General features: G+C 41.7%; 1 protein-coding gene across 7 annotated transcripts in view; it reads right to left on the bottom strand.

The window, feature by feature from the left end:
* Positions 1-19,013, bottom strand: part of KLHL3 (kelch like family member 3) — a 133,986-nt gene that overhangs the window by 107,602 nt on the left and 7,371 nt on the right. For 2 of the 7 annotated variants that reach the window (XM_008513816.2, XM_070570938.1), the window contains exon 1: positions 3,579-4,155. The exons of 2 other annotated variants lie outside the window; for them this stretch is intronic. In XM_008513816.2, coding sequence (XP_008512038.1) covers positions 3,579-3,634 — 56 coding nt within the window. In that variant the 5' untranslated portion in view covers positions 3,635-4,155. Of the gene's footprint in view, positions 1-3,578; positions 4,156-19,013 lie in introns of those variants that run through there. 3 more of the 7 variants (XM_070570934.1, XM_070570936.1, XM_070570939.1) reach the window with 3 other exon arrangements.

Below are 19,013 nucleotides of genomic sequence, written 5' to 3'. Positions count from 1 at the left end.
ATCCATCCGCAAAGCTGATTTCCAGAGCTGAAACAAAATCGCAAGAGCAACTGCCACTTTCAATGTCTATCTGCTCTATACACACTCACACACACAAACACAAACACAGTATACCACTGTAGTAACTGAGAGCTAGAGACCCTTTTCCTTTGCAAAAAAGAAGACAGAGTCATCTTCCTCTGACTGATGAAGCCACAGTGATTCTCCGCAGAGAGAGATGGGAAACTTAGCATCACTGAGGTCTCATGGAGAGCGTGGAGGACACAGCAAAGGTGAGTGCAAATTTACAGGTTCTTCTTAAGATTTTGGCCTGAACAAAGATGTACAGTTCATGGTTCTGAATCACTAAGGCATCCAGATGCCTCAGGGTGTCTATAAAAAGGAAGATTAAGGTAGGTGATAGTGAATCCTAGAAACGGAAATGCCAAGCCTGATGTGGTATCTTATTATGAGGAGACAGTTTAGGTAGAAGTAATATGATGGCCTTACAGGTCTCCCTAATTTTCTCTTGGGAATGGTCCCACATAATCTGCTTTGGACGGTAAATACAGGAAGGCCCTAAATAAGCCTTGGTTAGCATCCCAGCACGAGTCACAGGGTACAACATGGCAAGAGACAAACACCAACGATAATAGCAACTACCATTTACTGAGTACTTACTGTGTGCCAGAAAAACTTTACTAGGTGCTTTGTACATAGTGCCTCATCTGATCTTCACAACTCTATGAGGTATAGGTACCGTTATCACTCCCTTTATACTGAAAGAAAAGTTAGTTCTGAAAAAATGTGACACACTCAAGGTCATACAGTTTATGAAGTAGATTCACTGCAAGGTCTGTGTTTCTCCTAAGTCCATGCCTTCAACTAATAGCCTTTTGAGGTAGAAGTTATTTTCATACCCTCATGGCAAAGAAAGAAAATTGTTCATTAGAAATCTCTTGGCTGAAAATTTTTAATGCTTAAAAACAGCCCCAATTAAGCTTCAGTGGGTTAAGTGTGGAACAAGCCCCAGATTCAGGATCCCTCCAGTCTCTGGAGGTTTGACATGTGATCCCAGGCCGGTCACTCACTTCTCTGGCCCTAGGTTTCCCAGGGAACTGGTAAAACAAGGCTACTCCTCCCCCCTACCCCACCTCAAAGCATTCCATGGGGTCAATTACCCGTGCTGAGATAATAAGGCCGATATCCAAGGATGAACCTACTGGCCAAAGGTTTCAATTTCCTCTCTCACCAAATTTCTTTTTAGTTATCAGAGCTTCCCACAAAAGTTATCAGCTAATCAGCAAATAATTATCCAGTACCTACTGTGCATGCAGCCACATAGTAATGAGGAGTATTCAGAGGGACAGGCACCATCCTTGCCCTTCAGGACCTGTCTCCAAGTTTGGGGACTTGTAAGATATACAAACAAAAGCAGAAAAAGATCTGGTAGGTAGGCCTATTATTCAGTACCCAACTATGAGATACAAACTAGAAGTATTGGAAGTGGAAAGAACATCAGCCAGGGGCTAGAAAAGTTAAGGTTTCCAAGACAAAGTGGAATTCTAAAACAGCCTTGATAGATAACTTTTGGAAAAGAGGAAGGGAAAGGCACTCCAGGCAAAAAGAACTCAAGGAGCTAAGGATCTGGAGCTGGATGGAGTAGAATACAGGACGGATGATCACAAAAGAGACCAACAGAGCTCTTGGCAGGGGTATGGGTGAGCAACAGGAATGGAGACCGGAGCCAGATCTCAGGAGACTTGAATGCCTGGCATGGTAAGCTGGAGTTCGAGTCAGAACAAAAGGTAGTGAGCTGAGTGACCTGGTAAATGCTGGAAGCTCCTCAGTTTGGATTTTTTTCCCTATTCTTTACCTCTAGTAGGAGAAAAGCAAAGGAACATATGCAAAAACCAGGTGTCACAAAGCTCAAGACACCAGCCATCCCAGCTGAGAGAGACCAGAGTGTTGAAGAACAAGAGAGCTCCTTGGGGGCAAGGACTCAGTAGGCTTCTGAACACAGTTCTGGGAACACAGTAGATGCCCCATAATGCTTGGGAAGCTGCACTTTGATCAGGTGCTGCTATTCTCACACGGACCTTTCAGCCCCAATATGCCACAGGTCAAGCAAATAGGCCTGGTCCAGAATCTCTAAACCTCCATTCACATCACCCCTGCCCTTCTGCTAGCTACCAGACCAATGGAAGAAGGTAAGAACACTGCCTACCTCTGCCCCAAGCCTAGGAAACAGGCTTTCAGATGCTCTGTTGCCCAGTAGGCCACAAGGAGTCCAACACTAAGCTTCTGTTGCAAAGAGCACCAGAAAGAGGCTGTACCAGCTGCATTCTCAATCTAAAATGTCCCAGACTCTTCTTGTAGGAATCACATCAGGAAACACATTCCCCAGTCCTCTTCAGACAAGAGGCCACCCAACAATCATGCCAGTTCTCATGGGGTCTAGACATGTTTAATGACATCACTGTGTCCCATGAGAGGCAAGAGTTGGGACAATCCATGCAAAGGAAAGTGTTTATGAGGTACTCTCCAGACAGCATTGACTTAGTTGAATCTGTTATTGTTTAACCATCCAGTTACCATATGCATCAAACTGGCAACTCAGAGCAGCAGCCCTCCCCTCAGTGGTCCACTGTCATGGCCTGACTCCTCCCTGCAGTCTTTTCACCTCAGGGAAAATGGCACGCCTTGTTCTCTACCAACCGCAAACCCACACACTGACGAGGCTGGCACAACACGAGGAGATGTTTTAGCACACAGAGGAATGACCCACCCCTCCACTGCACTGAGCACCTTCACAATGAAAAAAATCAGATCTTCAGATAATAGTTTAAAAGCTATATGCACGCGCCTGCCGGCAAACAAACCCTTGCTAGTTAGATCCAGCTCAAGAGAAGTACTTAGATTCCCTTCTGTTGATTCCTATTTCACAAGAAACCCCTGATGGAAGGAGTAAGAGTTCTTCTAAAGCACACACTTTCCAGTGTCATTCATAAACTTTCCAATGCAAACGAAGTCAGTTCAGAGCAAGTGGCGTCTGAATGGGTTTCTCTCCCTCTTACTTGAACTTGTGTTCAAGGTACACACACACATACGCACACACTTTTAGGCAAGACATCAGCATGACATGCTTGCTGAAAATTTGAGCACTTTAGTGTGAAAATGCAAGCACTCTATAGCAGGCCAGCCCTGCTATGACATCAAAAACCCCCCACCAAAGAAAAACCACCCCGGGAATGCAGCCAGGAAAGGGAAACGCCTCCTTGAAACAGCCTGAGAAAGGCAATCCTGACTCAGCCCTTGCTGAAGCTATTCCCAAACACCAGCCAGGAAGTCCCTTCTCTCGGGGTGCTCTGCTCCCAGCAAACCCAGACCTGCCTTTGCGGAGGCCAGATCTCCAGAGAAAGGGGCTCGCCTGCTCTGGCTGACTCTGCCGCCCACTGGGATCCATCAGTGGCCAGGTCTTCCGATCCTCCCTAGCCAACACAAGCACAAAAGCTGGTGCTGCACCGCAAGCACACGTTCACTTACATACACACAGACACACACACACACACACACACACCACACTTATACATACATACCTTTCACCCTCCATTGTGCGAGGCCCAGGCGAGGTGGCAGCCGCTGAACTGTGCATGCACCCAGGGATCCTAGCTCTGTTCTCAGTTCTCCCAGCCAACCAGCGGGAGATCTGATCAGCAACAGTGATTCAGCATGGCTGCAGATGAAGCCTCCTCCCTCTCGATCCTCCTTCCTCTGACTTACTCGCGGCAGCTTCTACCGCAGAAGCAGCAACAGCAGCAGAAAATGTCTTACCCAGAGCTCCCTGCAGCCCTTTCAGCTGCTAAAAGCAGCAACCCACTTGCTCCCCCTCCCCCGCAGGCTCGCTGCTGCTCCTCCGTCTCCTAGGAACAGCGCAGCTCCAGCGACCCAAGTACGGTGCCACCTTTCCAGCTGGCTCCACATCTGCCCAGGCATCCCCAGCCCAAGCGACTAGCCCACCCCAGGGGCTCCCGCCTCCTCTGCCTAGACTGCAAAGGCTCAGGCAGTTCCTCACTAGTCCAAGAAATACTAGCTCCCACCCCCACCCCCATAAGCTATGAGTCTGTCAGCCTGGCCAGATTACTGGAATGAGGAGGCCCCTCTGTGGCTTGCGGTGGAGTTTATCCACCTGGGGAAATTAACTTGTAGGTCACAGCTCATGTTCCAATCCATCCTCCCAAAATCTACAGTAGCTCTGAGAGTCTGATAGATGGAGAGAAGTTAGGGAGAAAGAGTCTCATAGAACTGGGAAGAATGCAGAGAGAAATTAGAAAAAGGGAACTGGCAGAAATAGGTGAAACTGAACAACCCTATCATTTATTGCAACATGCCATTGCAGTAAAGCCATCACAATGAATACTGCATACGTTTATTTCCCGAAGCCATACTGAAAGATCACAAATTTCATAGCACAACGCTATCTTCCTTTTAAATCCTGTCGTACTCAAATTTGACTTAAGCTGTAGCTCCAACTAGCAAGATTCCCAATGAACCCCCATCTCCAGCCAGAGATGTCCCGCACCCTATAATCTCCAGCTACTGAGCCTCAATTTAGACTAACTTAACTCTAAAACATAATCTTGGGGAAAGCAGAAGGCTAGCTTTCTCTCCCAGCCACAGCCAAGAGGCTTAGAGGTAACTGGGGCAATCAGCCCCCCATGATTGATTAGCCACAAAAACGGGCTCACAAGCTGCCTTGATGTCTCAGAAAAATCATACATGAGCATCTCCATTCTGGGAACTCTCCATGTCACATCTGTGCTTTTCAGAATCTATACCACCACTAGCTAGCTGAGTGACTCTCAGCAAGTCTTTTCCCTTCTCTGATCTCAGTTCCTCATCCATAAGATAGGGTCAGACCAGACAATCTCTAGAGTCTCTTTCAGCTCTAAGAACATATGACTCTAAAAATGTCTTAAATGTTCCATTTTTCCTCTCATTAGAGTAATCTGTAAGATTGTTTAAGAAGAAATTTTTACTAGCCTCTAATGTGTTACAGGGTTTCAGAGAGGATAACCTGATTATGTGAAAGTATGAGAGGTGCTCAGTAAATCTGTTCTTGTTATAATTTTGACCTGTTAAATTTCTTCCCTGAAAAAGCCCTGAAACCAAAGGAGGGGAAGGCGGAACACTGAGGTAATAGAAACTAAGAGTAACTGAAACGTTATATAGACTCCTGAACTCAAACTGGCTAGGGTGTTATTCTCAAAGATTATCTCTCCTGACACGTCAGGGTCCTCTTAGATGAGGCCATTGCCCAAACGTGCTCTTTCTCAAGTGAGAAGAGGCCTGGGTGATTTTATTTAAACCCTACAGCCCTGTCTTGCTACTTCTGCCTTTGACAACAATATCCCTTGTATCTTTCTCCCTCTCTGTCCCTTCCTCCTCTAATCAGCCTTGTGGCTCTGCTCCAGATATTTCCTCTTGAGGTGAATCACAGGGACCAGGAGAAGCTGAACATCACAAATAAGGAAATCAGATCCCAGAATCCGTGCTAGAGTGCACACATCCACCAGGAAGACAAGAGGGTGATTCATAAAGGGACATAAGAACAAGATGAGTCTCACAACTTTACCCTCTCATTCACGACTTCACCATACAGGAAAAGAGGGAAACGTCACATCTAACAAACCAGAGAGAAAGAAAAAAGGGTCAGAAAAGGAAATACTTAAGAGTTGAGCATATTCAGCTTTCAATATACAACTACTGAGAGCCAGTACAAAAATTTTACAGAATTTCCTTTGCAACCTACTTTTGCCATGCTATCCAATGTCAATACAGTTCATGTCATGAAGCATACTACTACCACCTGCACACTTTATTCACCACTTACTCTATCCACGAGACGTACACAGAACAGAGAACACTCAGAGAAGATCATCTAGCAAAACCAGGGGCAGAGCTGAGCCAAGAATCAAAGTCTCCAGACTCCTGGCACAAAGTTCCCACCCTAATCTTCTCTAGTTTCAGAGCTACATTTTATATTTTTGACTTTATTATCCAAATGTTCTCTGGGCCACAGAATTGACCTGTTTGTCTGTACAGGGCCAGGCTGTACCTCACACCTACAGAATTAGGGCCCAAGGAGCAGGAATTTTAATGAACTTCATAGGTGACTCTAATGCATAGCTAAATGCAAAGATCACTTAATGAAAAGAGCTCAGACCATTGGAATAAGACAGACTAAGGTCCAAACGCACTTATCAAAAACATGACCTTAAGCAAGTTACTTTACAAGTCTCAATTTTCTCATCTGTGAAAAGGAGATAATAATAGTATCTGCCTCCCAGAGTTGTTAGGTTTCTATGTGAAAGTATACAAAGCTCTTAGCAGAGAGCCTGGCCTATAATAAGTACTCAGCAACCATTCGTTATTACTTTCATTGCCTGTGCCAATGCTAGCCAGCCCTGGTGGTCTAGTGGTTAAGGTTTGGTGCTCTCACAACCACGGCCTGGGATCATTTCCCGGTCAAGGAACCACACCACTTATCTGTCATTTGTCACACTGTGGCAGCTGCACGTTGCTGTGATGCTAGAAGCTATGCCGCTGATATTTCAAATACCAGCAGGGTCACCCATGGTGGACAGGCTTCAGCAGACTAGGATGAAGGACCTGGCCACCCACTTCTGAAAAATTGGCCATGAAAACCCCATAAATAGCAGCAGAGCATGGTCCAATATAGCAGCAGAAGGTGACAGGATGGCACAAAAAGACTGGGCAGGGTTCAGCTCTGCTGGAATCGACTCTACGGCACTAACTACAATTAATGCCAATGCTCCCAAACTAGAGCTCTGTGAGTCCCTGGCTCTGAGGCCAAGTAAAAAGTCAGTCAGGGCACCTTGGATATCTTGTGCCGGGAAGCACAGCCCTGGGCATCTCCTGGAGCCATCTCCACATCTCTGGTGGTCACTATTACCAACAGGACTAGGCAAGACCAGAGCTAAATTAAGGCCCACCCACGCCTGTATCACCAAAACTTCCCCTCAGATTCTGGACCACTTGATGAGTAGACTCTCCCTACAACTGCTTAGAGCACCCCCAGCCCAGGAAGCCAGGCAGAAACTAAAAAGGAACCCGAGGGTGGAAGAACCTATGCCCTGAACAGAGCAAGAACATAATCACCATGCACTTGTGTTACACTTTAAAGCTTACAAAGTGTTTCACGTCTCCTTTGACTCAAGATAACAACCCCTGAATAGTACTAACAGCTGCCAACCCTTGACTATTTGCTCTTGGCCGGACTCTGTACTCAAGACTTTACATGTTCTTCTCTCATTTGATCCTCACAACAACCCTGAGAGAAGGGACTATTATTCCTGCTTTAAATGTGAAGTGTGTAGAAATACAACAGATCTTTGTGTACCAATTTTGTTTCCTGCAATTTTTCTAAATTCATTTATTAGTTCTAACAGTTTTTTGATGGAGTCTCTAAGGTTTTCTATATATATCCTATCATCTGCAAATAGTGACAATTTTACTTCTTCTCCAATTTGTATGCCTTTTATTTCTTTTTCTTGCCTAATTGATCTGCCTCTAGAACTTCCAATATTATTGAATAAAAGTGGTGAGAGCGGACATCCTTGCCTTGTTCCTGATCTTAGAGGAAAGGCTTTCAGCTTTTCACCACTAAATATGATGTTAGCTGTGGGCTTGTCATACATGGCCTTTACTATGTTGAGGTACGTTCCCTCTGTACCCACTTTGTTGAGAGATTTTATCATAAATGGATGTTGAATTTTGTCAAATGCTTTTTCTGCAACTACTGAGATAATCATTTTTTTTTTTAGATTTCCTTTTTTTTCCTTTTTTCTCCCCAAAAGCCCCCCAGTACATAGTTGTATATTCTTAGTTGTGGGTCCCTCCAGCCGTGGCATGTGGGATGCCGCCCCAGCATGGTTCAGTGAGCAGCGCCATGTCCGTGCCCAGGATTCAAACCGATGAAACACTGGACCGCCTGCAGCAGAGCATGCGAACTTAACCACTTGGCCACGGGACCAGCCCCAAGATAATCGTATGATTTTTATCCTTCATTTTGTTAATGTGGTGTAACACACAGACTGATTTGCAGGTGTTGAACCATCCTTGCATCCCTGGAATAAATCCCACTTGATGGTAGTGTATGATCCTTTTAATGTGTTGTTGAATTCAGTTTGCTAATATTTTGTTGAGGATTTTTGCATCTCTATTCATCAAGGATATTGGCCTGTAATTTTCTTTTCTTGTGGCATTCTCATCTGGTTTTTGTATCAGGGTAATGCTAGCCTCATAAAAAGAGTTTAGAAGAGTTCCTTCCTCTGTTAAAACTAATAAACAAATTTAGTAAAATTGTAGGATACAAAATCAATACACAAAAATCTGTTGCATTTCTATAAACTAATAACAAACTATCAGAAGAGAAATAAAGAAAACTATTCCATTTACAATAGCATCAAAGATATAAAATTCCTAGGAATAAATTCACCAAGGAGGTGAAAGACCTGTATATTGAAAATTATAAGACAATAATGAAAGAAATTGAAGACATAAATAAATGGAAAGATTCTCCATGGTCATGGATTGGAAGAATCAATACTGTTAAAATGTCCATACTACCTGAGGCAATCTAGAGATTCAGTTCAATCCCTACCAAAATTCCAATGGCATTTTTCACAGAAATGGAACAAACAATCCTAAAATTTGTATGGAACTACAAAAAAATCTGAAGAGCCAAAGCCATCTTGAGAAAGAAGAACAAAGTTGAGCCATCACAGTCCCTGATTTCAAATCATATACAAAGCTATACTACTAATTAAAACAGTGTAGTATTGGCATAAAAACAGACACACAGATCAATGGAACAGAATAGAGAATGCAGAAACAAACCTACTCATATATGGGCAATTAATTTACAACAAAGGAGCCAAGAATATACAACCGAGAAAGGATACTCTCTTCAATGAATGGTGTTGGGAAAACTGGACAGCCACATGCAAAAGCATGAAACTATCTTACACCACTCTTTTACACCATACACAAAAAGTAACTCAAAATGGATTAATGACTTGAACATAAAATCTGAAACCATAAAAGAAGAAAATATAGGTAGTAAGCTACTTGACGTAAGTCTTGGTGATGATTTTTTTAACTTAACACCAAAAGCAACAAAATCAAAAATAAATAAGTGGGACTACATCAACCTAAAAAGCTTCTGCACAGCAAAGGAAATCATTGAAAAAATGAAAAGGCAATCTATGGAATGGGGAAAAATATTTGCAAATCATATATCTGATAAGCAGCTAATATCCAAAATATATAAAGAACTCAGTAGCAAAAGAAACAAAGAATCCGATGAAAAAGTGGGCAGAGGATCTGAACAGACATTTTTCCAAAGAAGATATGAAGATAGCCAACAGGTACATGAAAAGATGCTCAACATCATTAATCATCAGAAAAATGCAAATCAAAACCACCGTGAGATATCACCTCACACCTGTTAGAATGGCTATTATCAAAAAGACAAGAAATAACAAGTGTTGGTGAGGATATGGAGAAAAAGGAATGCTTGAAGTGCTATTGGTGGGAATGTAAATCGGTGCAGCCACTATGTAAAACAGTATGGAAGTTCCTCAAAAAATTAAAAATAGAACTACCACATGATACCACAATACCCCTTCTGGGTATTTATTCGAAGAAAAGGAAAACACTAACTTGAAAAGATACATGCACTCCCATGGTCATTGCATTATTCACAATAGCCAAGATATGGAAACAACCTAAGTGTCCATCAACAGATGAATGGATAAAGGTGTGGTGTATATATATATAAATAGATATATGTATGGAATATATATATGGAATATTATTCAGCCATAAAAAAAAAATAAAATCTTGCCATTTGCGACAACATGAATGGACCTCAACTGCACTATGCTAAGGGAAATAAGTCATACAGAGAAAGACAAATACCACATGATCTCTCTTATATGTGGAATCTAAAAAAAAACAGGGGCCAGCCCCGTGGCCAAGTGACAACATTTGCGCGCTCCACTTGGGTGGGCCAGGGTTTCACTGGTTCAAATCCTGGGCACAGACATGGCACCACTCATCAGCCCATGCTGAGGCAGCATCCCACATGTCACAACTAGAAGGACCCACAACTAAAATATGCAACTATGTACTGGGGGGGTTTGGGGAGAAAAAGCAGGGGGAAAAAAAAAAGATTGGCAACAGTTATTAGCTCAGGTACCAATCTAAAAAAAAAAAGAAAAAAAAACAAGCTCATAGATACAGAGAACAGATTGGTGGTTGCCAGAGGTGGGGGATGGGGAGAGAGAAACATTACCCATTGTCAATAGGTAAAAAGAAAAAAAAAAACTTATTTTCAAAAGTAATCCAATGAATACAAACTCTACCAGAACAAAAATGAATAAATAAATAAATGTGAGAAAACAGGTTCTGAGAGTTAAATGACTTGACCACTGCCTCATAGTTTCGAACCCAGATCTGCCTGACCTCAGAGCCCACTATTAACTACTATGCATGGCAGGCACTATCCCTTATCTACTACCTCCATTTTAGAGATAAGCTAACTGAGGCTGAGAGAGGGAAAGTAATTGGCTTAAGATCACCAGTGAGTTGGGGACCAAGCAAGGTATAGAACCAGATCCTCAGGTGCCTGGCCTAACGCCCTTTCCATCTCACCTGTAGACTGGGAACAAAAACACATGAATCCCTAAAGATATTAATATAGGCTTGCTTCCAAGCCTTCCTAATACCTACTATTATGAAGTCCTTCCCCCTGGACTCCTCTAGTCCCTTAGCTTACCAGCCAGGCCTAGCCAAAGATTACTCTGGGGGAAAGCACACCACTGGACCCCAAGAGGGTCAAAGAAAAGCCAGGCCAACTATAGCAGCAAGCAGGGTCCTTCACACAGGCCAGTAGTCGCACTCATCTTTCAGTGTCTTCCTAAGAATTCCTTCCCTCTCTCAAATCTTCAACCTACAACTGGTGCCCTCTGCTGGTAAATATGTATATCTCTTCACAACGAAAGCAAAACCTAATTTTTACACCAATGGCTTAGGAAGGGGGGAAAATCTGCTTCCTTCACATAATAGTCTATTCAAGAATGAGCATTAATTCCTACCAACAACTTTTTCACAGGTCCTTGCACCTTTAAATTGACTGCAATGATCCTGTATCTCCTTCCCCTCTCTCAACTCTCTGGTTCTTTCCTTTCTAGGCTGTTTTAAATGAAAAGGTAAAATATAGATAAGACAGAGCCCCAAAATCAAGAATACAGTGATGTGTATGTGAGTGAGGTGAGGTCTGCACATCTAGCAGGTACAGAGAATTGAGGCAGGCACACGCTTAAAGTAACGTAAAACCCATGAGCAAGTATGCTCCTACATTCTGGTCATTCTCTACCTTCATACAACCATATGCTTCTAATTCAGTCTCGCTGGAATACCTTCCTCTGCCTATGCAATGGGCTGTGCCAGGGAGCTAAAACATAAATCCTACATGAACCAAATGCCACAGAGCTTACAAGCTGGTTGAGAAAATTACACGTGGACACATATAAATAATGATTAAAAAAAGGAGACTCAAGAGAAGTGCAGAAAAGGTACTATGGGGAACTCACTGGAGGAAGAGACAACTTCCAGTTTAGGGAAGGTGGAGTAGGACACAAGGAATAGAAATAAAGTTGCAAATTTAGTAAATAATTCTGTGGAGATTTAAAAAGCGTATTCATAATTGTGAGTAGTTACAACTAGGTAATTTCAATTTCTTGTGACATCATTTTAAATTTTAAACAATACTTTAAAAGGTTTAATTGTTTAATCCCACTACTTTCATATACTTACGTATTGTATTACATTAAACAATACATATTATTAGTACATATTTTATTATAATTTTTATGGTAGAATATACACATTTACCATTTTAACCATTCTTAAGTGCACAATTCAGTGGCATTAAGTACATTCACAATGTTGTACAACCATCACCACTATCCATCTATTCCACTTTCCTCTATTCTACTTTCTGTCTTTGAATTTGCCCACTCCAGTTACCTCAGATAAATGTAATCATACAATATTTATATGTCTTTTGTGTTTGGCTTATTTCACTTAACATAATGTTTTCAAGGCTCACCCATGTTGTGGTATCAGAACTTCGTTCCTTTTTATGGTTGAATAATATTCCATTGTATGTATATACCACATTTTGTTTATCCATTCACCTGCTGATGGACACTGGGTTTTTAATATTTCACCTTTTCACAAACCACAATTTAGTAAACATTTCCCTAATGTGTGACATGCATAGTTTCCAATCTCTTGCTATGGATAATGTTATAACGATTGTCTTTTTTTTTTTCTTTTAAAGATTTTATTTTTTCCTTTTTCTCCCCAAAGCCCCCCAGTACATAGTTGTATATTCTTCGTTGTGGATCCTTCTAGTTGTGGCATGTGGGACGCCGCCTCAGCGTGGTCTGATGAGCAGTGCCATGTCCGCGCCCAGGATTCGAACTAACGAAACACTGGGCCGCCTGCAGCAGAGCGCGCGAACTTAACCACTCGGCCACGGGGCCAGCCCCTATAACGATTGTCTTTTTACAAAGACTTTTCTTTTCATTGAACTGACTCCTTAGGTTAAATTCCTACTATTAGAGTCCTAGAGCCAAAGGATATGAATACTTTAACAGTTCTTCCTAAATAAATTCATATTTACCCTCCTTATTCATCATCTTTCCCAGCCTGATGGAGAAGTTACCGTCTGCAATTTCAGTTATAAAAGTATAAAACTATGAGTAAAATAAATTGCAGGGAAGCAAGCAAATAACTCCACGACTTAAAAATAAAAGCTTTCAAGGGGCTGGCCAAGTGGCATAGTGGTTAAGTTCACGTGCTCTGCTTCCATGGCCCCAGGTTCACAGGTTCGGATCCCGGGTGTTGACCTACACACTGCTCATCAAGCCATGCTGCAGTGGCATCCCACATACAAAACAGAGGAAGACTGGAAACAGATGTTAGCTCAGGGCCAAACTTGCTCACCAAAAAAATTAATTAATTGAAAATAAATAAATGAAAGTTTTCAAGCTCATGGATATACGGATCCAGAGATTTGAGGGGAACTGGTTGTGAGTGAAATCAGGAATAAAGCAGAAATTCAGAAAAGATATGTCAAATGGGTATTTTTGCCAGAATCTCCCTTCTGTAACCCAAGTCTCACCTTCTCTGTACCAAAATCTTATTACAAGATCAGGACAGAATAACTCCCCTCTCAGAAGAGTAATACAAAGTCATTAAATCAGATCAACTTCCTACACATTTCATTGTAGAGAGTTTACAAGCAAACAAACAAAATGTGATCCTTCTAACATGCTGACATACCGACACCTATTATAGGATGCTGTTGCTTCTAGCAGTTACACTTCCTTTCTCCCTAATGAATTATTTATGGTGTCTATGTCAACAATTGCCTTCACTTCGATCATTTTAAAGACCTATACAAGGCAGTCCTTTTATAAACTTGCTCACAACGGATTTACTTGATGGCAGTCAGTCTCCCCATGCTCAAAATTGCTAAAAGCTTCAATAATGAAAAGATCTCGAGCTTTTGGAGAAATGAATTAACAAAGCAGAAACTGCTCAGAAGAGCTTTCCATTAGACACAGAGCTGGCTGTCCTATGTGATAGGTTTTCCAAAAATGCACCTTCCACCCACAACCTCATGTTCTCTACTTAACTTGGTTACACTAAAAAAAGGTAGCTGTCAGGGGTTCCCAAGACCAGCCCCACGTTCAGAAATTAACTAGAACTCACAGAACTCAGCACTGCTAAGTGTTGTACTTAAAGCTAAAGTTTGTTAGAGCTACGTAGTAAGGATACACAGTCAGGTCATATGAGATAAAGACACAGGCAGTCTGGAGGAATCCATGTGCAGGCCTCTTTATGCTCTCCCCCTACCATGAGGGGTCAGAGAGAGTACACTCATGTGTGATGTTGCTGCTCAAGGACTCTGTATGCAAGGTTTTACAGGTACTCACTGCCTAACACATATCAAAATTCTAGACTCCCAGAAAGAAAGGAGGTGTTTGGCATAAATCGTGCTGCTTGCACAATCAAGACACAGAGAACCACCCTTATCAGTTAGGGAACAGTGGGAACACTCCCTAAATCCAAGTGCCCAGGCAAGGCCAGCTTGCAAGTAGACCCCTCTAAAGATAGCACACCACCAACTAAGACTCATTTCAGCCAAAAAGAATAATCTCTCTCTCCAAAAACAAAAAGCGTATCCCCACAGTAGAATTAAAGAGATTGCGGGTCTTTTACACCTTAATCCAAGTTGTTCTGATTGGTTGCCTCACAAACCTTCATTGAAAGCAACTATACCAAGGGAACAGGAATTCTGTTCTAAGAAAGAATTCTTTTCTAACCAGAGAGAATCTTTTAAAATTCAAGGCAGATCATGACTCTCCTCTGCTCAATACGCTAAAATGGCTCACTGTGTATGTAGTAAAAGCTAAAATCCTTACAACAGCTTACAGACCCCCACATGATCTGGCCCCTCTCTGACCTGATCAGCTACTCCTTCGCTCCTCTTCCCTCAGCTCCAGCCACCCTGACCAACTTGCTTGCCCTCCTAAAGGCCAGGCACAATCCTGCCTCAGGGCTTTTGCTCTTCCTAATCCTCTACCTGGAATGCTCTTCCCCTAAATCTCTACATTACTCACTCCCACATTCCCTTCAAGTCTTTGCTCAAATGTCGCTTTCTCAGAGACCTACCATTCCACCCTATTTTAAATCACCCTATCTTCACAAACATCCTGCCTTGTAGCACTCCCCACTCCTTACCCTAGTTTTTCCACACCACTCTTCATCTTCTAACATACCATGTAATTTATTATGTTTCATTGTCTGTCTCTCCCCACTAAAACATAAGCTCTATTGAGGGCAGGGGTTTCTGTCTCTTGTTCACTGCTGTATTTCCAGCTGAATCATCAAGCAGAAGAGTCATAAATTGAACCAGACATATAGGAAACAGGGAGACGTTCAATTTCAAACAATGTGGGAAAACTCATGACAGGTGAGGTGAGTAACTTAGTTCAAATAGCTAGGTCTTCTCCAAGCTTGGTGATGCCTGGGAGATCAAGACATTAGAAAATGCAGAAGGGATTTAAAAATTTTCACTGAAGAGATGACAACACTGAAGAGATGACAACAAAAACATTTCACTGAAGAGATGGCACATTCACACAGGGTTACTGAAGAGTTTCAATAAAAGCAACTATTTACAAGGGTGTGGGTACAGTTAAGCAAAATCAACAAGCTTTGGTGAACCATCTTGGGGCTAGCAACAGGGACCCTGAAGTAGCAATAGGAGGGAGTTGTTACCAGAAGCCCGAAAAGACCTAGAGTTAACAGAGGGTCACTGGAGCAGAGCTGTGGCCACCGATAACCTGTGTGCTGAGTATGTATATTTAGAGGACAGGGGGAACAAATATCTTGACTTTACCCTTCACTATCCAGATCTCCTGACAGTTTCTCCTACTGTCCAAACCCAACGTGAAGCCAGAGAAGAGAGTATGCAGTTCTTTAAGAATCAGACTCCCAAGAACACAGAGCAAGGAAGAGAAAGGTGGAGAGTGGATCAGGAAGGGCAAAAAGAGAATATCCAGCACAGTAACCATTTTGTAAGGCTACATGCAAAAGACACAATGCTTCAATGTGCTTCCCAGCATCTTCAACTCTCCATGTCCAAATCTTCCTTCTAAATCTCCTCTTCCCCTTCCCAGCAGCTTCACCATCCTCCTACTCACAATAATTCTTATTCAACTACTCCCTCTTCCTTATTTCCCACATATCCAATCATTTGCCAATTATACTTTCACAACTTCCTTCAAATTCCCTTTCAGTCTATTTTTAGGGCCACCTCTTTGTTCATGCTCTCATTTTCTTACCTGGTTGACATCAGTTGTCTTTAGCAGCCTTGCCACCTGAAATATCACTCAAATGCCATCTATTTTACTCAGTGCTACTGGATTAGTCTTTCTAAATTACAGTCTCACTACCCCTATTGTTGCTCAAAAACCTTTACTGACATCCACTGCCTGCCAGATAAAGCCCAAACTCCTTAGTGTACTACTCAAAGACCTCAGTAATGTGATCCCAACTTTTCCCAATTTATTTCCCACAACTCTCCTTCATCCTTAGTACAAATTGTATTTGGAAGCAAATGAAGTTTAATGGAAAGACTACAACCATTGGAATCGGTCAGATTGGATTCAGCTCTCAGCTTGATCACTTCACCAGCTGGGTGGCCTTGGGAAAGTTACATACCTTTTCTGAGATGAGCTTCAGCTACCTGACCTGTGAAGCAGAGTTACTGAACGGATGCAATGAGAACATTTGTAAATGTACTTCACACAGTGCTTAGCACACAGCAGACACATTTCTCTATATATGTTCCATGTCTGCCTATTTGTCCCTCTACCTGAAACCTCTTTCTACCCCCCTCCTTCTCTATATGGCCAATTTTTTAGGTCAAATGCTATATCCTCCACAATGCATTTCTTGATATTCCTTCCTACCTGGAAGACACCTCTCCTCAACACTCACATTATTTATATCTTCCTTATAGTAACAAATACTTAAAAACTTACAGACAACTAACATGGTTCATCTCTCTCCCACTAAAGTTGAAGCAGCAGAGGTTTAGGGGGGTGGGGGGGGGGTCCCAAATCCAAGCTTATCCAGCCAGTCAAGGGCAAAGCCTAGGTTAAAAAGCAAACCTTAGTTACAAAGAGTGCTCTATAGACTGCATATGCTTGTCACCACTCTTTTCAAGACAGTTATTCATTCACCTCATTAACTGTGCAAATACCATGTGGTCGGGGTGGCGGTGAAATAAAGGTATACTATCGCTAATCAGACATGCCTCTTATCAGAGGTCACAATATTAGCATAACTATGTTCCAGAGACAATGATAAGCTCTTTATATGCATTCTTTCACTGAATCTGTTCAACATCCCTGTGAGACAGGTATTACTAGTAGTGTCTCCTTTTTAAAGACAAGGAAACTGAGGTTCAGGCCAATTTGTTCAAGGTCACAGAGCTAGAAAGTGACAAGGTCAGGAATGGAACCTAGTCTATTTGATGTCAAAATATACATCCTTAAGGACAATGGAATATTAAATCAGATGCCTCCTCTGAGGCAAATTACATTTGCAACATAGCATCAAAGAAAAAATGCACCTGAATGGTATCCAAATAACAAGTAACCAATGAAGGAGTGAAGCCTTAATTTTAATCAGAGAATGTACACTAAATGACAATGGGACAAACTCCAACTTGTTTGTATGGTGGGAAAAATCTGAGATAGTGCCACAATGCTGAAAAGGAAAGGATGCATCATTTCAAAAGAAATCAAATTCCAACCAGAATGCAAGTTATTTGAGGACAGGCACCGTGTTTGTCTCACTGCTATTGTATCTCCAGATCCTAGATGTGTTTTGCACAAAGAGGGTAATCAACACCTGATGAAACTGATGGTAAACACTGGGAAATAAGCCTACTGTTTAAATTGTACAAGTTCACATGAGAGAATTTTAGAGCTGGAGGTGATGACACAAACCTCTTCCAGGCAGATTTTTTTTTTTTTAAGCAAATCATACAAAGTGGTAAAAGAACCAAAGGAGCTAAAGAAAATCTGCCTGAGAAGGGAGCACACAGCTAAGAAGAATGCCTAGCAAGGTATCTTCTTGCAAAATTTTCCTCTCTGAATATTCAAATCATCCAGCTCCAAGTAGGTAGAGGGGTCGGCCCCATGGCCAAGTGGTTAAGTCCACACGCTCCGCTTCAGCAGCCCAGGGTTTCACCAGTTCGAATCCTGGGTGCAGACATGGCACCACTCATCAAGCCAAGCTGAGGCAGCATCCCACATGCCACAGCTAGAAGGACCCACTACTAAAAATACACAATTATGTACCGGGAGGCTTTGGGAGAAAAACGAAAAATAAAATCTTTAAAAAAAAAAAAAGTAGGTAGAAAAAGTCATGAGACTCAACTGCCCTTTCTAGCCTTCCTAGTTTGGGATTCCTTTTTAAAAAGCAGCTTTCAAATATCTCCTTTTTATGATAAAAGTTTTATCTGGTAACATTTAAATCCTCATTTAGGGAGAACCAAGAGCAGATTCCAATGTCAAAAACTAATTTTCCCAAACCAGTCTGTGCCTCTCTTTGAAATGAGCAATAAATTGTTCCCAACTAAGATACTTCCACACATTATATTTAGTAAGAGACTAAATTTAGGCATCAAGAACATTCACGATGTGCTAAATTCAAATTCAATTTGAGGCTACTAATTCATGCCCACTTATTATTTTTCAAACTAATCCTGCCTCTCCCCAAATTATACAACTGTTAACTTTATTTTTAAAATGAAATTTGGGGCACATATAACCTTTCAATTATAGCAAACTCAGATTCTTTTTCATCAGAAACTGATTTAATTACTGAAAGTTATTTTGTACCAAAATTTTATTTTAAAATCAGCTAATTGGTCAAAAAATAGGAAAGTCATACGACAAGATGATGATGAAAGAATGGTGAGTACACTGCTAATTGTGGCTTAATAAAGGGAGTCTCCAAAATATGAATTGCACTCCTTATGAAAGATTCATTAATATATAGTGATTATTTGTCATTTAAGATCTCAACTGATTTGTGTTTCTATCATTGAATACTTTACGTTACACCTCCCTTGTTTTTGTTATTAATACTTAGCAAAAGTCATGAATCATAAAATAATGCAAAATAATAAAATAAACATGGATGATGTGCTTTTAAGGTCCCTGTGGTCTAGTAACCTAAGAAAAAATGTAAGGAGCCCAATACATCATGCTCTGCACCTTGGCATAAGCTGTGGAATGCCCTTTGCCACCTCATCCACCTAGTCCAAATGCCAAGACTACTCCAAATGCCTC

Source organism: Equus przewalskii, chromosome 13 (genome assembly GCF_037783145.1).
Source record: "Equus przewalskii isolate Varuska chromosome 13, EquPr2, whole genome shotgun sequence".
NCBI lineage: Eukaryota > Metazoa > Chordata > Mammalia > Perissodactyla > Equidae > Equus > Equus przewalskii.
This window is presented reverse-complemented; position numbering and strand designations above follow the sequence as displayed.